The sequence below is a fragment of the Trichechus manatus genome, unplaced genomic scaffold, assembly GCF_000243295.1.
Source record: "Trichechus manatus latirostris isolate Lorelei unplaced genomic scaffold, TriManLat1.0 scaffold00016, whole genome shotgun sequence".
NCBI lineage: Eukaryota > Metazoa > Chordata > Mammalia > Sirenia > Trichechidae > Trichechus > Trichechus manatus.
Window position 1 is genome coordinate 4,451,285 of NW_004443952.1, and position 23,105 is coordinate 4,474,389.

General features: G+C 42.9%; 1 protein-coding gene across 2 annotated transcripts in view; it reads left to right on the forward strand.

The window, feature by feature from the left end:
• Nucleotides 1-23,105, forward strand: part of ASTN2 (astrotactin 2) — a 1,034,049-nt gene that overhangs the window by 404,195 nt on the left and 606,749 nt on the right. For both annotated transcript variants that reach the window (XM_004372122.1, XM_004372123.2), the window contains one exon: nt 20,661-20,807. In XM_004372122.1, the coding sequence (XP_004372179.1) occupies nt 20,661-20,807 (147 nt within the window). The remainder of the gene's footprint in view (nt 1-20,660; nt 20,808-23,105) is intronic.

Sequence of the window (23,105 nt, forward strand, 5' to 3'; positions counted from 1 at the left end):
CAGAGTAGTGCACACATACATACACACATTCACACACTCACACCATCACCACTATTACTTTGCAGGCATCAGCACCCATGGGCACCCAAGGACATGACCAGGGGTTTGAATATAGATTTCATTGAACGTATAGCTTCTCTCTGGTTTTTAAATAGCCTTTATCTGATTCTCCATCTGCAGGAACAATAGCTAACAATTAAAAAAAAAAAATCACCTGAGGAACTTATTTAAAAATCAGATTCCTGGGTCCCACCCCAAGAGGTTCGGATTCACTAGGTCTTAGGTACAGCCCAGGGCATTGTATTTTTAACAAGCGCCATAGGATATTCTGTGCTGGGGGCATCACTGTATCTGCTCAGTAAAGCTAAGGTAGTATTGAAGGGGACTCACCTTCAGGTCTTAAGAATGGTGAGTGGTTTAGGAGTGGCTGTCTAGAGGCAGCAGACTTATTGTCCAAGGTGAGAAGATGCTCTAATTAGTGATGGATCCTGCAGGTAGGCAGGGCAGGCTGACACCTTGTTAAATCCAGGACTGTGTCACTGGGGGTAAGGGCAGGGCCATTCAGCCGCCTCGCTTTAGGGCCAGTCATGCTGGTACTGGGGTCATACTCCTTGCTGTGCAGAATTCAGTATCCTACAGAGAATAAGACTCTTCCTTCAAACCTGGCTTCAAATCCCAGCGCCACCACTTACCAGCTAGATGGATCTGGGCAAGTAACACAGTTTCCTGAGCCCCTTCTCTCCATCTGTAGCAGAAGTCCTGACAGTGTTGTAATCAAGTTTAAACAATATAATGTGGGTAAAGAACCTATCATCCTACGAAGCACAGTGAATTTCCAAATATTTTCTTCCCTCCTCTCTTCTTTCTTCCCATTCTTCCAGCTCTCCTTCCCTTCCTCTTCTCTCATTACAGTCTCCTGAGGACTGTGACTTGGGGGCCTTCTCTCTTACTTCACTCTCCCATTGAAAAGCACAAGGATGACAGTATTTATTTCCTTGTTCAGAGAATGTAAACATGCCACAGCCCCAACCGGCATTAATAATTTATACAACAAATAACATAATGTGTGCATTTGTAATACACAGTTTACAGCCTCTCACTAACTTCAGGATTTACCTACCTGACTCCTTCCCAAGTGTCAAAGGCTCAAGCTGGACACGTAAGCTGCATCTAAATTATCTGTGTGTAAAGACAGCACCTAGAAACAGACAGGTAGTCTCTCCCATATGAGACTATGCGAATGATTTGAAAAAATAAAAGTAAACTACAAATCAGCAAAACAGTTTGTTTGTTTGTTTTAGTGGCCTGTCTTTCCATAAAGAAAAAAAAAACAAAACAATAAATGGAATTGGAATTGGATTCAATGTGAGTAAGGAAGAATTCATGGTTTGTAAAGCTCTGGGGTTTCTGGAGAGGATAATGCAGAGAAAAGTAATAAGCCTGAAGATGGGCTGTTCCAATCCCACACCTCCACACAGCCAGATCTTTTGGGGACATAAGAAAAGTCACATTTATTCTCAAATCAGTACCTTGTTGAACACCTACCATATTCTAGACCCTGTACTGGATACACTGTTGTTGTTGTTAGCAGCCATCAAGTTGACCCCATGTACAACAGAACAAAACGCTGCCTGGTCCTGCTTCATCCACATTACAGATTGGACTGTTGTGATCCATAGGATTTTCATTGGCAGATTTTCAGAAGCAGATCACCACACCTTTCTTCCTAGTCTGTCTTAGTCTGGAAGCTTTGCTGAAACTTGTTCAACATCGTAGCAACAGGCAAACCTCCACTGATTGCTGGGGTGGTAGCTGCTCACAAAGTGCATTGGCCAGGAATCAAACTCAGGTCTCTGCACAAAAAACAAACAAAAAAACCATTGCTGCTGAGTCGAGTCCGACTCATAGCAACCCTATAGAACAGAGTAGAACTGCCCCATAGGGTTTCCACGGAGTGTCTGGTAGATTCAGACTTTCAGCCTTTTGGTTAGCAGCCTGGGCTCTTAACCACAGTACCAAGAGGTGATAATTCTACTACCAAACAATCAGTAAACTCTAGTACATATATTACATATGCTATTTTATGTAATCCCCACAACAACTTATGAGGTAGGTATGGCCATTATTCCTCTTTCTAGAGGCAAGGAGATGGGAAAAGTGTGCTGTAATGAGGAGCTACAGTGACCCTGAGTTTTGGACTGTGATGATTCTGTTCTTTGCACACAACTCGTGCTTCTTTTAGGCAAGTGGCTTGGCATCCTGAGCCTCAGCCTCCTCCTTTTCAAAATGACACCTGTCACTATTGTACGTGTATAGTTCTGTTACCTATTTATTTTTAGGCCCCCGGTACTTAGCACAAAGTAGGGCAGGGATACTCTAAAACAATATTACCTCCTCTGTTTCAAGAGGCATTTGTAGTTTATATTTGATATAGTACCTATACTTAGGTGCTATTTTAAGCCTGCAGTACATGTTAATTAATTTAATTCTGGCAAGAACCTATAGATTATAAATACACAAATGAGGGCACTGAGGCAGAGAGAGGCCACATAACTTGCTTGTAGCCACACAGCTAGTAAACATCAAACTAGGATTTGAACCCATGTCTTCTTGCTCCAGAGCCAGTTCTCTCCTTTCATCAGTAGAGTTGACATAACTTATATTATTACATCATTGATTGTTCTGGTCTGTGACCTTGAGCAACCTGAATAATCTAATATGCATGTGGATATATTTGCATAGCATATTATTAACTAAATGAAGCCTATTGGTAGAAATTATACTGTTCCCTTGGAAAGTTTTAAAAGAACTTCCCCATAACCAGTGCTGACTAAAGATAGAATGAGTTTCAGTGAGAGTTGTGGGAAGCCTGTTCCAGGAAGTGTGTAAGTTAAGGGTGCGTGCTACGAAGGATACTCAAGGGTAAAATGGGATAAGAGGATAGACTAGAAAACCATAGGAAAAAGAACAACTATAGTAGTAAGTATTACTTACTGAGTGCTTACGAAGTGCCAGGCACTGTATAAAACACTTACAAATATTATACTGTGTATGTATTATTTCCAGTTTAAATGTAAGGATCCTCATCAGAGAAGTAAAGTAAGTGGACCAATTTGTATCATCAGTAAATGCTGGCAGCAGGATAAAAACCCAGGTCTGTCTGACTCCAAGTGTCTGGGCCTGAAATTCTTGGAGTTCTTAAAGAAAGAATTGGTGTGTGGCTGGTAACTGTGACCTTGGTTTCTTCACATATTTCTTCTTTCTGAACTTGCAAGAAAAGCATGTTGCTGCCAACCCCATTGAGTCAACCTGATCCAACTCAGTGATGTGCTGGAAACCCAGCTCTCTGGAAGAGGAGGAGGGATGCTGATCTGTAGCTTTTGCCCATTTCTATGGTGTAAATTCTCCTACTGGAGCTGATTTCAAGCCACCAGGTTTAACAACTACCATACAACATCCCTAAATATTTAACGATTGGCTCTTGGAGCCAGTTGGATCCAGCTCCAGCACATCATTGCCCCAAACCCACCAGAAGAACCAAGGACGCATCTCATAGGAATTACCATCTTGTCCTCTTTGTCTCTAGTGCATAGAACAGGGTTTGACCCATACAAGAACTCAATCAATGTTTGTTAATTAAAGAATAAATGATTAAGGAATAATCAAAACTGTAGAGGGTGGAAAATCATGCTTTCAGCCCTGGATTAAGGACACAAAACCCTCTTACTAGTAGAATCTGTGTAATTATTCTGTATCTCATGGCACCAACGAGATTACCAGTTGAAGAAAATCTGCCTGGCAATAGTTTGGGTACAGATGTCAAAACAGTGCTCATCCCCTTCCTACCCATTCTACTTCCTAGAAGATCGATCCATCCCAAGCCCAGCAACTGTGCCTCTATCTGCCCCTTGTATTAGGTGACTTTTCTTCCTCTCCAGTGTCATCATCATGATCAAGTCACATCACATTTTTTCCTCACTGTCCCTCTGGCAGTGACATCATTCTCCCCAAACAGCCAGCATGAACATCATGACCATAGTCTTATTGTGCCTCTTCTTTCTGGGTGTCTTTCAAAGGCTCCGCTTTTCTCTTATGATAAAGGCCCAACTCCTTAACTTGGCCTTCAACACCTTGCATGCCGCTACCACCTCTCCAGCCTCATCTCATGTCACTCATTACATTTTCTCTGCATTCTAGCCTGACTTACCTTCCTGAAGTTCTTCAGATGTGTGCATCCTCGGGGCCTTTGTACATTCCATCCCTGCTGCCTGGGAGACCCTGCTTCCTGCCATCTCCTCGTTGCTCACCCCGTGTACCTCAGGAGTGGGCTTAAATGCCCCTTCCTAAAAGAGGTCCCTCATAAATCACACCCTGTTCTTCTCCATTCTGGACATGAATCAGAGTGCATAACAATATATTCAAGTCTGTGAAATTCCCACTCCCACCAGACTGGAAATTTCATGAGGGTGGGACCATGTCTGGTTCTGTTTAGGTCCCCTGTGCCTAGCAACGTCTGACTTAGTTTCTGCTTGAAGAGTTAGCTGTGTCTGGAGGTAATCTCTCAGGAGTCAGAAGGCTGTTCCTGGGAGGCAGTGTGGCAGAGTTGGAGAAGCTGCACTCAGCAGTCAGTCATCCTGGGTCCAAATTTTATTAGCTCTGTGATCTTAGATAAGTGATCTAACTTACATAGGCAAATTTTGTACTCTGTAAAATGGGACTATGTATTAACAGTAACTATCACAGGGTTGTTGAAAGGGTTAGATGAGATACTTCTATGTAAAGCACTTAGTCCAGGGTTGAACACAGAGTAAGTGCTTAATTACAGCATCTATAGGTATTTTATCGTGAGACAAAGTGATACCTCAGCCAAAATTTATGCTGACCTACCTCATCCCCAGCACCAAAGAGGTAATAACAGGGTTTTATTTTTTCCCCCTCTGAAAGATCCCATGAAGTCTTCCCCATCTCTCTGAAATAAGTGATTGATAGAAAGCTCTGTGCAGTCATTCATTTATTTATTTACTCAGTAACCAAATATTATTTGAGCTGTTACTTGGGGTCAAGCCCTATGCTAGAGAAAATGAGACAGGGCCCATGCCCCTGAGGAACATGGAATCACATGAGGGAGACAGGTTCTACTTTCCTATACACCTGGTTATAGGATTTTGCTCTATCAACTTTGTAAATGGTCAGTTGGGAGATTGTTGTTGTCAGGTGCCATCAAGTTGATTTTCAACTCATAGCAACCCCATACGAAAAGTAAAACTGCCCCGTACGATTTTCTAGGCTGTAGTCTTTAGAGGAGCATATCACCAGCTCTTTCCCATGGAGCCGCTTTGTGGATTTCAAATGCCAACCTTTTGGTTAGCAGCCAAGCGCTTAACCATTGTGCCACCAGGCTCCTCAATCAGGAGATTAGTCTATAAAAACAATGAATTTTCATACACTTGTCCTTTGTACTTTGAAATATGGAGGAAGGGAGAGAGAGTATCTAGCTCCCGCGCTAGACTTTGAGTAGAACAGGTTATTATGTCCATTTCGTGGTTTGAGGAACCTGATACCACAAAAACAGAAGTGACCAGCCCCAGTTCATGCAGCCGGAGATGAGTGAATTTGGGAGTTTGAACCCTGCTGACTTTGGCTCTGACATTTTTCATTCTTTGAGCTGCTGACTACTGTAAAACCAAGAAGGAAGCAGCATTAATGCTGGTGCTGGCTGATGACTGAAATGGGGAAAGAAATTCACAGTCATGATTCCCAGGGCTGTTTTTACTTCTCCTCTAAGCATACCTACATCCTGATCTCAATTCTTATACACTTACGCATACATTCACATCCTCACATATGTACATAGAGTTGTACAAAATTTAGTAGGGTTTCTATTTTAGCTCTTCAGGCTGTTCAGGTGTGGGCATTTTATATATAAATACATGCTAATGTTGTTACTATCATTGCTGTCCCATAAGTTTAACGGCAATACAGGAAGCTCCAGGTGTGTGTATCAACTGAATTACAGTTACTTAGGGAACCCACCATTACCTTGTCCTTGCCATCTCTACCTTAATGATGCTTCCGCACAGCTCCATCTGCAGAAATAATCTGCACCCCTCCATCCGAGCACAAGGAGCCCAGGGGCCCTAGGGATGGGGGTCAGGGAGCATTTTTATAAATAGATGAGGCTTTTTGACTTGGATGCATTATTGCTGGCCAACCCTTAGTCTAGGAGGGTCTGCGAGAATTCACTGGGCTTGGGGCCTCTGCTGGTAATAGTAATAATGGAATAGCACCTATCAGTCACCGAGCACTCAGTATATACCAAGCAATGTGCTGAGGGCTTGACGTGCATAAAGAGGCATGAAGAAGTTAAGTAACTTTCCCAGCAACAATAGCTAACGATTTTGGAGACTTTCTTATTATCAGGCATTCTGCTAACAACTTCTTGCTTTAGCTCAAGTAATCTTGTAAAATAGGCATTTTAAAGTTATTCTTGTTTTACAAATGGGAACACTGAGGCTTAGAAAAATCAAATCCCTTGTACTGATATCTCTCAACTAGTAATGGACAGCGCTGATGCTGGACCCCAGCTCTGTGGGACTCCAAAGGCCATGTTCTTAGCTCTCCTTTATATTGACTTCCTAAGTTCACAGTGTTAAGAAATTATTGAGCTGAGCTTCAAACATAATTTGTCTGATTGCAGAGTTAATAAGCCTTCCACTTCACCAACATTGCTTCTAGGATTGATGTGTGAACTTAGGTTCTTCGGTAGAGAGAGATGCCTTGGTAGAGATCAAAGAAAGCAGCCTGCATATGTCCTCCTCTGGGAAACCAGCTCTACTTTTATCGAGTGATCTTCAGAGGCTCTTCCCCTCAGTTCTTACCAGACTGTGAAGCCTTTAGAAAACAACTTACAAGGAGCCTTGGTTGCACAATGGTTAAGCCCTTGGCTGCTAACTGAAAGGCTGGTGGTTCAAACCCACCCAGTGGCTCCATGGGAGAAAGACCTGGCTATCTGCTCCTATAAAGATTACAGCCTAGAAAACCCAATGGGGCAGTTCTACTCTGTCACATGGGTTGCTATGAGTCAAAAATTGACTTGATGGCACCTAACGACAATAGTTATTCTGGTTCAGAAGAACTAGATGGTGCCCAGCTACCACCAATGACCACCCTGACAGGGAACAAAACAGAGAGTCTCTGATGGAGCAGGAGAAAAGTAGGGTACAGAACTCAAATTCTAGAAAAAAGACCAGACTTAATAGTCTGACTGAGACTGGAGGGACCCGGGAAGACATGGGCCCTGGACTCTCTGTTAGCCCAAAATTAAAACCATTTCCAAGGCCAACTCTTCAGACAAAGATTAGACTGGACTGTAAGACATAAAATGATACTCGTGATACTTAGCTCAAGTAGATACATGAGACTAAATGGGCAGTTCCTGTCCAGAGGCAAGATGAGAAGGCAGAAAGGGTGAGGAGGTGGTTAAATAGACACTAGAAATCCAGGGTGGAAAGGAGAAGTGTGCTGTCACAGTATAGGGAAAGCAACTAGGGTCACATAACAATGTGTGTATAAATTTTTGTGTAAGAAACTAACTTGAATTGTAAACTTTCACTTAACGCACAATTTAAAAAAAAAAAAAAGTTAATTCTGGTTCTGTGCAACTATGCCTGCTCCTGACCTTATCCCCACCTGACTGTCCACTCCTCAAGAGCAAGGTGTGTGCCTGGCTCCATTGTGAGTTCTGTGACTTGTTCAGGGTCTGGCACACAGCAAGTGCTCAGGGAAAGTTTTCTAAAAACAAATTTTGGTACCAAGAGTGTTTTCTAAACTTAAAGGTCTGTGAGTTTCCCCATAGGGATAAAGACTTTTCAACCTCTTTCAGTTATCCATTTAAGTAGATCCCTGTATCAGTTATCTATTGCTGTATAACAAATTACCCCCAAAATTAGCAGTTTAGAACAACAACCATTTATTATCTCACAGTGTCTGTGGGTCAGGAATCTAGGCACTGCGTGGCTGAGTTGGTCAGCTCAGAGTTTCTCAAGAGGCTGCCATGAAGGTATCAACTGGGGCTGCAGTCATCTCAAGGCTCAACTGGGAAGAATAAGCTTTCCAGCTCACTCAAGTGGGGGTTGATAGGATCTAGTTCCCTGAGGGCTATTAGACTGAGGGCCTCAGTGCTTCACGGGCTATTACTGAGTGCTTACTGGCCAGAGACTGACCTCAGTACTTTGACACGTGGGCTTCTCTAGAGGGCAGCTTACAACATGGCTGGCTTCACAGAGCAAGAATCAAGACAGCCAGAGAGATCTAAGATACAGCTATTGATCGCTAGTCATATGGAGCAAAAGAGAACGAAGGAAATCAAAGACTCAAAGAAGAAACTAGTCCATGGGACTAATAGTCCACATGAACCACAACTTCCTCTAACCTGAGACTGGATGGTGTCCGGCTACCATTACTGACTGTTCTGACTAGGGACACAGTAGAAGCTCCCAGATAGAAGAGAGAAAGAACAAAACGCAAATTCCTAAAACAATCCAGACCTACTGGACTGATAAGAGACTAGAGGAACCTCGGAGACTATTGCCCTAGGATACCGTTTGAACTTGGAATTGAAGCTGTTTCTTCAGGTCACCCTTCAGCCAAATAATAGATGGGTTTATAAAATGAATGGTATCACCCGTGAGTAATATGCTCCCTTAAACAGTTAACTATATGAGATCAGATGGTCAACAGTTACCCAAAAGCAAAGATGAGGAGGCAAGGAGGGGAAGGGAAGCTAGATCAATGGAAACAGAACAAACAGAATGGAAATAATAAGAATGCTGACACATTGTAAAAATTGTAACCAATGGCTTGGAACAATTTGTATAAAAGTTGTTAAATGGGAATTGTGTTGTGAATTCTCACCTAAAACACCATAAAATATTTTTTTTTCCCCATACAAAAATTTATACATACATTGTTATGTGACTCTAATTGCTCTCCCCATGCTGTGACAGCGCACTCCTCCTTTCCACCCCGATTCCTCATGTCTATTCAACCAGCTTCTAACCCTCTCTGCCATCCCATGTCACCAAAGTACTGTTTTTTAAAAAATGCATTTAAAAAAAAAAAAGACGAGTCAGAGAGAGTGTGAGCAAAATGGAAGTCAGTCTTCTGTAACCCGATCTTGGAAGTGACATTGAGAGTCATTTTAGAAGCTGCCTACCATGGTCCCCCTGACATCTTCCCTTTTCTCTACACCAAATCTTTCTTTCCTTTAAGATAGCACATGCTTGTTCATGTCCATATACTTGAAGAACAGTTCATCACCAACTTTTCATAATCTCCAGTTCTATAAAGGATGTTCTTCAGCTTTCTCTGGCGTAAACATCCTCTGCTGTTCTTACAGACTGTCCTAGCAGGAAGATTTCTGCCTCTAATCCAAGTGACTCTCCTTCACTTCCCCCCAGAGGTAGATATAAAGGTCCTATCCTTTGTTGCAAGGCTGTCAGATCCTGTTCTATCTGACAGCTCACCCCTTTGGAGTTATGAGGCCCCTCCTGTATTCCCAGGTCTCAACACAATGCTTGGCGCTTAGTTGGTACTTAACACATTTTGGTGACACAGCGAATGAGTGAGGAGATGTTTGGGTTTACACAGTGCCAGGAGAGGGCTGGCCTGAAAGGACTGGAGACATCATTTAAGATAAAGTCCACTCTCCTTGTAATGGACCATGGCTTCTTTTGTGAGCTGCTCCCTGCCTCCCTCTCTGGCTTCTTTTGCCCATACTGGGCTACGCCAGTGCAGTGTTCCTGCCACTGTGGGCTATATGTAGTGTCCTGAACACCTTGCTGTTTGCTTCTCCTGGACACATGTCCCCTGTTTCTCTACCCATCTAGCTGTCATGTACCTTACAAGCCTCAGCTCTTGGGAAGCTTTCTCTGAATGCCCATACCTGTATCAGTGGTCCTCTCCTCCGTGCTGATGTCTGCCAGCAGGGTGATCCCTCTGCATTGTACCCCTCTGTGCATAGGCCTGCTATTCCACTGGATATTGAGGCCCTGGACACCTCTGCTGTATCCTCAGCTTCTAGCATAGTGCTCAGCGAGAGTGGGCTCTCAGTATTTGTTGAATGAATAGATTTTTTTCCTGTTGTAGACAGGGAGACAGAAATCAAGAAAGGGGAGGGATTTGCTCAAGGTTGCACAGTGAGTAATGGCACAGCCAGTATTCAGATTTGAGCTTCAGACTCCCGAAAAGAGCTCTTCTGCACAGCCCCAGGCACTCCCTTGCTGCTAAAGAACTAGACTGAAAGTTGGTCCAGAATGCCCCCTGGGCTAAGACTGCTATTGTTCTTTTAGAGGTGGCAGATTTAAGGCAGCAGGCCTCCAGAAAGGTTTAGGCCCACAATGTCAGCATGAAATGGGTAGAGGCCTCTCGTGAAAATGTGTTTTGGCAGAAACGCTTCACAGAACATTTTTTCCTCTGTTATTTTTTTCTTCTTTTATCCTCTTCTATATTCCTTCCTCAAGGGTCTAAAGGGAAAGCTGTTTATCTCCAGATGGTTGTTTAAACACAATGCCAACGTACTTTTGCTGAAATGTTAGTAGTCTGAAGAGGAGGCAATGAATTGGAAAACCAGAACAAAATGCCCCTCTATTTAAAGAGCTGGAGAAAGCCATGTTTATTCTAATTAAGTTTCTAGGTGCTTCGCAGACAAATCCCTACATCTGAGAAAGGACAGAGTCCTTGACCACCGCAGGGCACCAGAGCCTTCCTTGGCTAGAGTGAAGGTTTGGGCAATGAGCAAGGGCCTTGGGACCTGCTTCCTCAGGCTGAAGCTCTTGGTAGTCTCTTAGAGCTGCAAGGGGCCTTAATCATGCACTAGTAAAGCATGGAGATCTGAGAAAACTCCCTTCTCTTTAGAGGCAATGTGAGTAACAGAAGGAAACTTGAGTTTAGTGGTCAGTAGGTTCTCAGTTAAAATTCCATGTCTGCCCCTTACTAATGCCGAGATGTGAACATGTTCAATTCTCTGAGCTTCAGTTTTCTCCAGTGGGAAATAATGACAGTATTGCCTATTGCTTATGGTTTGCATATGGGATGAAAGAGATTATATAGGTAAAGGGCATCACATTAGGCCTAAAAAAAAAAAACAAACCTGTTGCCATCAAGTTGATTTCGACTCATAGTGACCCTATAGGACAGTAGAACTGCCCCATAGAGTTTCCAGGGAGCACCATGGTGGATTCAATCTGCCAACCTTTTGGTTAGCAGCTGTAGTTCTTCACCACTGCGCCACCAGGGTCTAGCAGGTACTAGATGCACAACAAGCATCATTTCCTTCCTCATGCTTTCACAAACCTTGGGTCAAAGTCCAGTGGCATCTTTTAGGAGAAAGGAACAATTATGTTTTAGGCAAGCTCTAGGAACGAGGAAGCTAGAAATGTGTCTTTCATGGGGATGGAAGATGATTCACCTTGATCCTCTTTGGTAGCTCTGGAAACTTTAGACTTTTTTGTTCTGTCCCTTAGGACACACTAGTTGGTCCCTAGCTCCTCTGTGCTACTCCCCTCTGCATCACCAGCGTGGGCTGAATGTGGTGACCCATCTAAACAGCTTACAACCAAAGAGGGCTAACTCAGGGATGAGGCACCAATGTTTTGAAATAGAAATTTTTGTAAGACAGTGGCAGCTGATGATCGCCTCTGAATCTGAAACCCAACTGCCACCTTTTTTTCCTCTTTCTTTGTCATTTATTTCTGAGCCTTTCCAGAGCTTTAGTCTTTGACTCATCTTTTCCACTGTTTCTCATCTATGCACTGCAGTTTCATCTACTGAGTATAGCATCTTTTTTTCCTTCCTCCTAATGCATTCCATCAGCCTGCTAAATATGAGTCCAATAATCTTTAACCTTCTGAACTGGCCTCTTTTACCTGCCTCATTTCCTTCTTTGCACATTTTTTCTTGTGACTCTGAAACTCCATTTTCTTCTAATACTTCAGAACCAGAAGGGCACAGATATTGGAGTCAAATAAGACTGAGCATCCTATCCTCTTTCCTCTATCACTTTCCAATGGCTAAGTCTTGTTTTTCCATTTTTTAAAGCTATTGCCTTGCATATCTCTAGAAAATGTTAAATAGAATAATGCACATAAAATTTTTAACACAGTGTGTGGCATAGAGGCAGCCATTAATTGTTGGGAGCTGCTATTATTACTAGTGGTAATCTTTGTATGTTATGAAACTAGCTTATTGTTTACCCTGCTTTGTTCCGTGCAGTGATGGTTCTGCAATTTATCAATACCTTTGGGGAATATCAGGTTAAATTCTTCTAAACAGAATTTAATGCAGGCTTTTTCAGAGATTTTAATATCATATATACCCTCTGGCACTATAAGAGGGGAATACAGAATGTACCATGTCCCAGAATTTTTTGAACATGGAAAATTTTCTTAAAAGGTGTATCTTGTTTTGCAGGAAATGCCATATGGCTCTTTAAGCATTTGGATACACTTGTGTGAGCAATGGGTCAGGAGGCAGGAGTCCTGAATTCTAATCCTGCCTTCACACTCCAGCTGGTGAGACCTTGGCCAGGCACTCACAGCAAAGTGTCATGGAAGAGTATTAGGCTGAGAGTCAGGGCATGTAGCTCTGAGGCATAGTTATTCCTACGGTGTGTGAGCATGAGTTCACCATTAAGCCTCTGTTTCATCATTTGTATACTGGGGGTAATGAGTCCCTCCCTGCGTATTGCGAATAGGTAAGCATTTGGCTACTAACCAAGAGATTGGCAGTTCATATCCAGAGGGGCCTTGGAAGAAAGTCCTGGTGATCTACTTCTGAAAGGTCACAGCCATTGAAATCCCTGTGGAGCACAGTTCCACTCAAACACACATGGGATTGCCATGAGTCAGAATTGACTCATGGTCTGGTTTGGTTATGATGGGGGTAACAGCAATGCCTACTTCATAGAGTTTTAGTGAAGAGTGAAAGAGATATTTGAGAATAATTTGTAAATTAATAAAAACTAAAAAAATACAGTGCTGTCTGTACCATCTTCATTACCAAAACCATTGTCATCATCTCTATTTCACCTTGAAATTACCTTTGCACTTTCAGGCCCTACTACCTGTAACTGTTACAGGGAGATCCAAATTTCCAGCTGTCTATAGCCCCATTCAGTGTCTGCTGCCAGTGGCTTTACAAGGACCACAATCCCAGCCTGTACTTTAGAAACTCTCCTTATCCATGGAGCAAAGCAAGTCAAAGGTGTCCCCAAGTTGGCCTCACAGAAAATGATTTGACCACAGGTAACACTGTGAGTTGTTGAGGCTACATAGTACTTTCTGTTTGAAAAGCAGTCAAGGACCTGGGGCTGAGGGAGGAGGAGCAACAGCCATCTAGTTAGCCCCTCTCACCTTCGGTTCTCCTTGACAAGTTTCCTCTGATGATGAGGAGAGGTTCTCTGAAGACCTGTGGTCAGCATCAGGTGGGGCGATGAGACCAGCAACTGTGGCATAGTAATGTTCATCCACAGGGTCAGGGCAAGCTGAGGTCTTTAAGCAGCTGGGAAGTTAGTATTGTCTCTGCCCTACTCAGGCCACATCTAACATGTTGATTGAGCAGTTGTGGAGGGTTGCAGTTTAAGGCTTGAACTCTGAAGTCTCTTTATACAGACCATTTTCCATTTCAGCCCTATTACTTTCGAGCTGCATAGACTTTGAAAAGTGGTAGCCTCAGCTTCTTACGTGTAACATGTGAGCAATAATAGAAACCAGCTCATTATTTTTCTGTGAAGATTAAATGAGATACTACATGAGAAACTTTTAGTTATATTGTCTGGAACATAAATTATGAATGTTGGTGATGGTGGTGGTAGTGATCATGATGATGATGGTGATTGTGACATTTTTTACCATGAAAACCATTTTAAGAAAAGCAAATCTATATAAATTATAATAAAGAGACTCAAAATATGACCTCAGAGAAATAAATTAAAACTAGCATGATTTGGTTTGGAGGAAAGAAAGTTCAAGACAATATAATGGACACCTTTGACTAAATAGCTGCCCTGGGGAGGAGGTATTAGATGCAGCCTGTTTGATGTGGACAGCAGTACCGTTGGCTTGTAGAGTGCAATTCTAGGGTTGTTTAGTACACTAAACTGTCAGAATAGAATTGCTACTTGGTCGGGGTTGAGTTTGCTGTCTCTAGAAGTATGCGAGCAAGGGCTTAATGAACAGTTGGCACAGATCTTATAAAAGAAAATCTTACAAAGATGAGTGATTGGGGAAAAAATACATATGATTTAAGGGTACCATGGATTTTAGAGTCCCAGAATCAGAGAGCACAGGACACTGGTCCATGACAAAGATAGAGAGAGGGGATGGTAAAAGACATGGACCCAGGTGGTTAAGATGCAGGAAGGATGATCCATATGGAGGCATTGCACTGAAGTAGTGAGTGGAGAATCCAGGTGTAAGAGGGAGGCTGAGGATATGGGACCACATACCCTAAGGTTTCCAAGAAAGCCCTAATTTCAAATATTATTTTTTCCTGCCTCCAGCATGACACTTGTACTTGTCAGACAACGTGTCCCAATTTTAGTTTCCAGAAATACAACAGAGAAGCACAGAGGTACAGGAGCTCAGGTGCTGCAGGAATCCCATGTGGCAGTCAGTGAGGTTAATAAGGAATGCTAGCAATCCGCAGTGGTCACCCTGATATACAGGCAGATTGAAGGCCTCAACAAGAGCTTTTTATATGATTTCTGTCAGGGCAAAGACTGATGTTTGTCAGAGAAAGGGAGAGAATACATTTGGCTAGAAAAGAACCAATAGCAATATTCTAATACTGACACCTCTTGGTAGAAAAGGGAACAACATTTTAGCATTCATTCATTCATTCAACAGATGTTTATTGAACACCTACTCTATTCAGGTATGCTTATAGACACTGGGGATATGACAGGCTACAAAACACAAGGTCTGGCTCATAGTAGACACTATATGTCCACTTACTGAATGAATTAATTTCCAGAAAGGACATTGAAGCTCAGAAGAGTAAAGTGACTTGTTCATGGTGGCCAGCAATGAAGTGTGAAATCCAGATTCCCAGCATAGGGGAAAGCATCACTTGTTCTGATGATGCCCATGTAGACACCATGTATGGGGGCAGTGGAGTTTTGAGGAAGTCAAATGAAAGGAAAAAGACCTAGAGTGTATGGAGCCCTAGCCATGGGTCAGGAACTATGCTTAGTTCTGTAATTATGACCTCCAGATTTAATCCTCTACTGATTAGGGATTATCATTGCCATTTTAAAGATTAGAAGACTGAGGCTCTGAGAGTTTAAGTACCTTGCCAAAGGTTAGACAGCTACAGAATGGAAGAGCTTGGGTTTAAACCTCCACGCCTAGAGTCAAAGCCCAGCCTCCTCCACCTATTTATTCTAAATGGCCTGTCTACATCCTGGGCTCCTCCACCCAAATGTCCTGGGTTTCTAGAATCCCTCGCCCTCATCCCAAAGAAAGAAGTGCCTTGTCAGCTCAGGACTTAGCCCATGGTCCCTCAGGGATATCAGGAGGAAGGAATCAATGGGAGCATAGCAGCTCTAAGTTTTCCACACACAATGGTCTGATGGGGTTAGATCTATTTTCTTCATTGTAAAATGTGATTGATTCAATTCCAAATTTAACTTAAATTTGATTTTCTTCTCTAAACCTGGCATTTCCAAACTGAGAATCAATCAAACCTCAAATTATAGGCAGCGTGTGGATCAACAATGCTGAGTGATTTCCGGATGAATTTCTCAAGCAATGCATTTTATGCCGTGCCCTGCTGCCGTGAGAGGAGTTGAGGGGTAAGAGGGAGGGGAAGTGAAAGGGAAATTAGATTATTAACTTTCTCCAGTCCCAGCAATCAATATGCCCTGGTGGAATTCCATTCCTGCAGCACAATTCATTTCACTGCAAGTGATGGGGAGGGAACTTTAAAACTGGATGGGAACCAGGGAGAACCATGACCTTCGCCATCTGAGAATCCTCATGGTGTTATCTGGAACTCTCATTTAATGAGCACTTCCTTCTGCCAATTAAATCCATTATCTTATTTTGTCTTCATGTCAGCTCTGAAAGGAGATCACTCTTCCCCTTTTTTCAGATGAAGACATATTCTATGAAGATTAAATCACCTTGCAAGTGTCTCAGAGATTTTGTGGTTAAGCCAAAATCTGGACATAGAACTCTCTGGCTCTAAAGGCGATGCTCTTTCTGCAACTACATACCACCATGCTGGGATCCTTCTTCCCTGGTAAAGTGGGAGATAGTGTGATGTTGGGGAAAGGATGAAAGAGAACTGATTCTAATCCCACCTCTGCCAGGTACAAGTTGGGTGGCCTTAGACCAGTCATTTAATCTCTCTGTATCTCTGCTCACCTGTAAATTAATGATAGTAACAGTTTGCTATGAGGATAAAATGAGATCATTCTCCTGCACTAAAATGGAAATGTCAGATGAGCAAAGACATTGGCTATTTTGTTAACTATCATATTCCCCATACCTAGAACAGTGTGTGGAAGAGGTTGATACTCAATAAAAATTGGTTGAATATATGAATGGCTGGTTGAATGGATGGTTGTAAGTGCTAGGCACAGTACCTGAATCGTTGTAAGCACTCAGCAAATGCCGACCCCCTTTCCCACCTGTTTCCTCCCATACAGTACAGAGCCTGGATGGGGAAGGGGTGGGCTTTATGGGATGGATAGTTCCTACTTTGCCACTGTCTAGACTCAGAACCAAGTGACATACTGGTGCTCAGTGCCCTGGGGAAGGAATGCTTAAGACATCACCTTTATCCGAGGCCTACTATGCAGTTTTACTAGGTCTAGTTGCCATGGCAACTCCCCAAGCCCCAGTGGCTGCTCCATAGGCATCTGGCCCCAGTGCAGGCTTGACCTGTGTGTTTTCTTCTTCCTGGACTTCAGAGACAACCATGGCCATCCAGGTACTCTCTGAGTAAGTGGTTGCCCCAGGACACTGCTCATTCACATTCTCCCATCAACTCTCCCTCTTCCTATGTCCCTCCCTTCACTCCTCCTGTCTCAGTCTCTGCAAAAAACAATTCAGTTCCTAATTTATTCTGGTCTTTCTCCCGCGGACCTCTGGGTGGGTTCAAACTGCCAACCTTTCAGTTAGCAGTGAAGCACTTTACCAGGGGCCTACTATGTGTCAAAAACTCGCTGGGCATTTGCATTTGGTGCCTCATTTAGTTGTTGGAACATTCTTGAAGGATAAGTCATTTTAAATCCTATTTTTCTGGTGAGAAAACTAAGGGCCAACAGCTAAATTGACTTCACTTCCTACATTGACTCTTGAGGACCCAGGATTTCGTGAGGGTTAAATGACACAGGGGATGCCATGAGCCCAACATGGCCCTAGGAGGATAATATGAGTACCCCTACACCTGCCCTTCAACCCTCTTCTCTCAGACAAGAAGTCAGTCTTTGTGGAGCCTGGAGAGTATTTCTGGTTGCCAGCTGATTAGTGGAAGGAATGTCTTGGTCACATCCATTTTTGCTGCTGTCTGGGTCTGGTGTGTGAGATGCCTCCTCAGGGATCCACAGGACACTGTCATCCATGACTTGCCGTCCAGGGCATCCTCCTCCCCAAACCCAGGAGCCGCTAACTATGTTTCCCATCTCACCCTCTGGGTCTGGTTCACTTTCCCAAAAAATGTTTCATGTTGGACTCATCCTCACATACGCTTCCCCCAGAACAGACTGCATGGAGTATAAACTCTGTGCTGCTGCCAACTGCTATTGGGTGGTATTGTTAACTCTCTGAGCTTGGAGTACCATGGCTTGTGTAAGGCACCAACCCAGAGTCCATACTCTTTCTGATAGAGAGCATTGTGTTAGCTTGCTTAACCCATTTAATTACTGAAATGTTTATATTATGAGAGTTTGAAACAGCTTTTTGTAGCACTTGGATAAGAGATAAAACCTGTTCCATTTTTTTCTGTGATGCTTTTAGGTTTTAGTGGTTTCCCATCTCCTGACACCAGAATCATCTTTTTATCTACTCTTACATTTAACAAACATTCTACAACAACAAATATATGAATAATCCCTACCATATGCCATGGGTTGGGAATAAAACGATGAAAAATACAGGCAAGGACCCTATTCTTATATTAACTTCCAGGTGCCAGGCAGTGAGCTTGGCATAGGCCCCACAATGCTGGGGAAGATGGAATTCTTTCTCACAAGCAGCTTACAGTTTGTTAAGAAAAACAGATATCCATGCAAGCAATCCTGAAGTGGGCTGTTACAGGGTTTTTGTCCTGTTGGGACCCACCAGTATGACGTTGTCGATTGTTTACGGTTGGCATGCTTTCTGATTGGTCAGCACTGGTGCAGTGCTGGTGGTAATGTTATTTCCATCATCCCTGAATGCTGCAATGCACTTACTGAGATCCTAGTGCCAGAGACTGTGCTAGGCACTGGGATCTGATGGAGTAAAAGAGATGGTGTCTACCCTCATGGAGTTTGCCATCTAGTTACTGAACTCTAGTGTTTCAATAAGGTACTTTGGGAAGCATAATTAATGTAGGCAGTTTGTCTGCCTAAAGAGTGAGGAAGTTACATCTATGGTGAATTTCGAAGAGTGATGAATGGACAAGGAAATGAGTGGAGTTCTATGCAAAAGAAGCAAAATCGACACTAATATTAACACGATGATGACTGTTGATTGAAGGAGCACTGCAATAATGCAGTCCTGCCGGCACTTGGGCCAGGTAGGAGAATGCATCAGGACATATAAGTTTAGGAACTCATCATGAAACGCCTCAGATGCCAGGCTAATAAAGAGCATGGATTGCATCCTGTGGCCAGATGTTGTAAAACAGCTGAAGGGGTTCCAGCAGGGAGTGAAGTGATCAGATGTGCCCGCACCTCCCTCATCCCACAAGGAAGCAGACAATCAGTGAGATGAGGGGAATGAGGTAAAAATGGTAAGGACATAGAATACATGGGACGACATGGCCATTTGGAGGCTGTAAATGAGGAAGACAGACCACTGAAAGGTGACATGTCGGTTTCTGGCTTGTCTAAATGGTGGAGCTTTCAGTAAGTTGGGAAGCCCAGGAAGAGGAAGAGGCTTTAGGAGCAAGATAGTGTATTCAGTTTTGAACTTGCTGCATTTGGCATGCCCAGTGGACATCTATGGAAAGATGCCTAGGGAGGTTGGGGATAAACTAATTTATTACTCAAAGAGAAGCATGGGCAGGCAATGGAAATTTAGGGAGGCGTTGCTTTAAAAATGATAAACCCCTGAAAGTGGATGTACATAGCAAAGCTGAAAGAATCAGAAACGAAGGGAACCCAGAACTGATTCCATAGAAGTTCTTTGCTGGCCCAGCGCTCTCCTGGCTATGCGAATCCAATTTACTCATTCTGCTGCATCTGTGAAATTGTCTTTAATTTTCCCAGACAAAACTCCACTCCCCATTCTCTGCCTTCTCTCCTAGCTCTTAGCAAAACTTGCCTTGGATCCTAATTAGTTATGGCTGAGCCTGCCTTTGCATCCTATCTTTAAGCTCCTGAACAGGAACTATTCTTATGTTCAACTCTGCATGCATCTCACTTAGTAGGTGCTCAGTAAATGCTTGTGAAATTGATCTGAAGTGATATCTAACTATCTATGAACCCCTCCTTGATGGCAGGCACTATGTATACATCATGCCACGTAACCATCACAGTAGCCCTATGAGATGTTTGGTGAAAATGTTTAACATGCTTGGTTGCTAACCAAAAGGTTGGAGGTTTGAGTCCACCCAGATGTACCTCCAAAGAAAGGCCTGGTGATCTACTTGCAAAAAATCAGCCATTGAAAACCCTATGCAGTCCTGTTCTACTGTGACACACATGGGGTTGACATGAGTCAGAGTTGACTCAACAGCCACTTTTTTTTTTTTTTCCATGATACAAATAAGAAAACAGAGAATGAAGCAGTTCACATAGCCAATGAGGGCTAATGCCCTAATTTGAACCCAGGGTTGTCTAGCTCTTAAATCCCATGCTTATTCTACTATCCATTGCCCTTTGCTGTCAGGTTGATTCTGACTCACAGAGACCCTGTAGGGCAGAGTAGAACTGCCCCATAGGGTTTCCAAGGCTGTAATCTTTCCTGATGCCGACTGCCACATCTTTCTCCCGTGGAGCAGCTGGTGGTTTTGAACCTCTGACCTTTCAGTTAGCAGCTGAGCGCTTAACAGCTGTGCTACCAGGGCTCCTTGCTCTTTCTACTAGCCCTACTAAATTCAACAACAAAGTGTCTTCTCACTTGCTTCTGAAGAAAGCAGAGAGTTTAATATCATCTAATGATTATCAAGAACAGTTTACCTAATTGTGAGGGGAGGTGTGAGAATTGCCACAATTTTAGAGAGCTTGTTTCTTTTATTTTACCAAATGGAATAACAAGCCCATTGTACAGAGAGTTAAACCAGGACCCAGCAAGAGGCCACCAAGTCAGCATTGCAAGAACAGAGGTTGAAAAACGTGGTCTCTCTTTCCAGCTTCCCATTTGGAAAACAACACAATTTCCAATCTCTGTGCCATGCCCATTTCCTGGCCTCATGGAGTTATGTATCTTTGTGTGTGCTTGTGTTGTTAGGTTTGCTGAAAAGCCCAGTGAACAAGACGGCCCTGACGCTGATTGCTGTGAGCTCCTGCATCCTGGCCATGGTGTGTGGCAGCCAGATGTCCTGTCCACTCACTGTGAAGGTGACTCTGCATGTGCCTGAGCACTTCATCGCAGACGGTAAGAGCAGAGCATCAGAAATGTCCCACACCTACTCGGCGTCTTGCTCCCCCAGCTGGTCAAATGTCTTACATGCATGACCAACCTCAGAATTTCATTGCAGGAAAAAAAGAACATCTAAACTCACCTTGGAACTGGCCTTTATCACTTAGAGTCCTAGATTATTTGAATTAAACAAATGATTGCTTTTATTCTATACCAAAAAAAGAAAAAAAAAACCCATTGCTGTCGAGTCAGTTCCGACTCATAGCAACCCTATAGGACAGAGTACAACTGCCCTGTAGGGTTTCCAAGGACCAGCCTGTGGATTCGAACTGCCGACTTTTTGGTTAGTAGCCTGAGCTCTTAACCACTGTGCCATCAGGGCTCCAAAAGAATAGTGTTTGTTAAATAGACAAAGAATTCAAACGTGATTACAGATGTAAAGATCGAACTACTTCAGAAAACCTACTGGGTCTTATTGTGTCTGTGGATATTTTTCCAAACTACAAATATCCTTCCCCCAAAAAAATTTACTGATTAAAAACATATGACAGGGAAGATGATAGGAGCTTTCTTGGAATTACCCGGAGAGTACTCATATCTCATTCCCTGTAAATGTATTTTGTAAGTATCTTACATTCTACTCTTCACTCAATTAATTTGAATTAGTGAGACACTATAGTCACTATAGTCATTCCCAAAGCATGGTCCAAGAGATTGATTATGGTACTTGATGTCTGTTGCTAAAATGCCCTTCAGAAAAGTTGTTCCAGTTTACATACTCTAGCCAGATATCATGGCGCCTGTTTTTCCAGAATCTTGTTCTCACTTGGCATTACTATTGTTAAATGTGTTTAGTTTAGGGTTAGGGTTAAGGCTAAGTAACTTGCTCAAGGTGATAGTAAAATAACTTAATGACTAAGAACACAAGGTTTAGAATAATACAGACATGAATTCAAATACTTGTCCTCTCATCTACCACTCCAGTGATCAGACAAATGACTTACCCTTTCTGAACCTCAGTCTCTACCCTATAAAATGGGGACAACAATAGTGCCTGTCTTGTAGGGTTATTGTGAAGAGTACAACTTCTATTTATGTTTACCTGATTTTCAGATGGCATGTCACTGGGAAATAGCAAAATTAAGGGTGATCACCCAGGAAAGCCACAGAATGATCTTGATGTATTGGAAGAATTTTTTTAAAATGTGGTGAATTAAAAAATGTCTTTTCTCTGTGTTCCCTATTCTGAGCTGTATCATGGACTTAGAACTTTATAACTGCCTGTGGACTAGTCTGTTTCTCTCACTAGTCTAGAATCTCTGGAAAGGCAGTAGTTGTAGGGGGGAAATATATCCCTGGTGACTAGCACAGTGTTTGGTCCATGGTGGAGTTCAGAAAACATGTGTTGAAGGAATGAATGGAGCTTGAATTAAAGTAAAATTGTAAAAGTTTCTATGTGATTTGTCTATTGAATTTCTAAGCATAAAGGGAGAGTGAGTCAAGAAAAACTAGGGCACAGACTGCATAGAGACCAGAGGAAACTGGGACTAACCATGGAGTGTGCAGGTGCTGGGCATGTGATGGAGCAAGTAGCAGGCAGCCTTGGGAGGACCCAGCCCAAAGTGTGGTCTCAGTATCAAGTCATAATGGAATCTCCTGCCCCTGGATGCTGTAATGCCTTGATCAAGAATGCCTCCTTTGAAATGAGGTTTGGTGTCCAATCTCAGTTCCATTGCTTAGTTGCTGTGAAACCTAGGAGAGACAACTCAGCTCCCTGAGTCTCATTTTCCTCATCTGAAAATAGGGTTGATTTGCGAAAATTGAATGATATATGTAAAATGCTTATTAGAGTGTCTAAAACATTATAGTTGCTTAATAGATGGTAGCTACTATTACTCTTATTCTTAAAACAATCCACACAGGAAGAAACTTCAGAAGCTGGGACATGGCAGGACAAGAAGGTATAGGAAACTAACTAGATGAAAGTAGCTATTCTCAGTTAGGGAAATGGTGCAGGGAATCCACTGTATGGCTCCTCTCCCCAAATGCAACTGACTTTAACACTTGAAAATGTTAACACTTGAAGGTCTCAATGGCTGGCCGCGGGATGAGTAAGATTTCTGAGAACCTTTCCCAGCATGATGTCAGTGCTTCCTGTGGGTCAGATACTCCGTATGCATTGCTCATCCCATTCCCGCAATCGCTCTCCAAGGTGGTCTTTATCCACCCATTTGACAGATAAGGAAAGTAGGACTTAAAGAGGAGTTAAATCTGGTCTTCTGTGAAGATAAAGAAGCCTCCAGCAAGGACCAA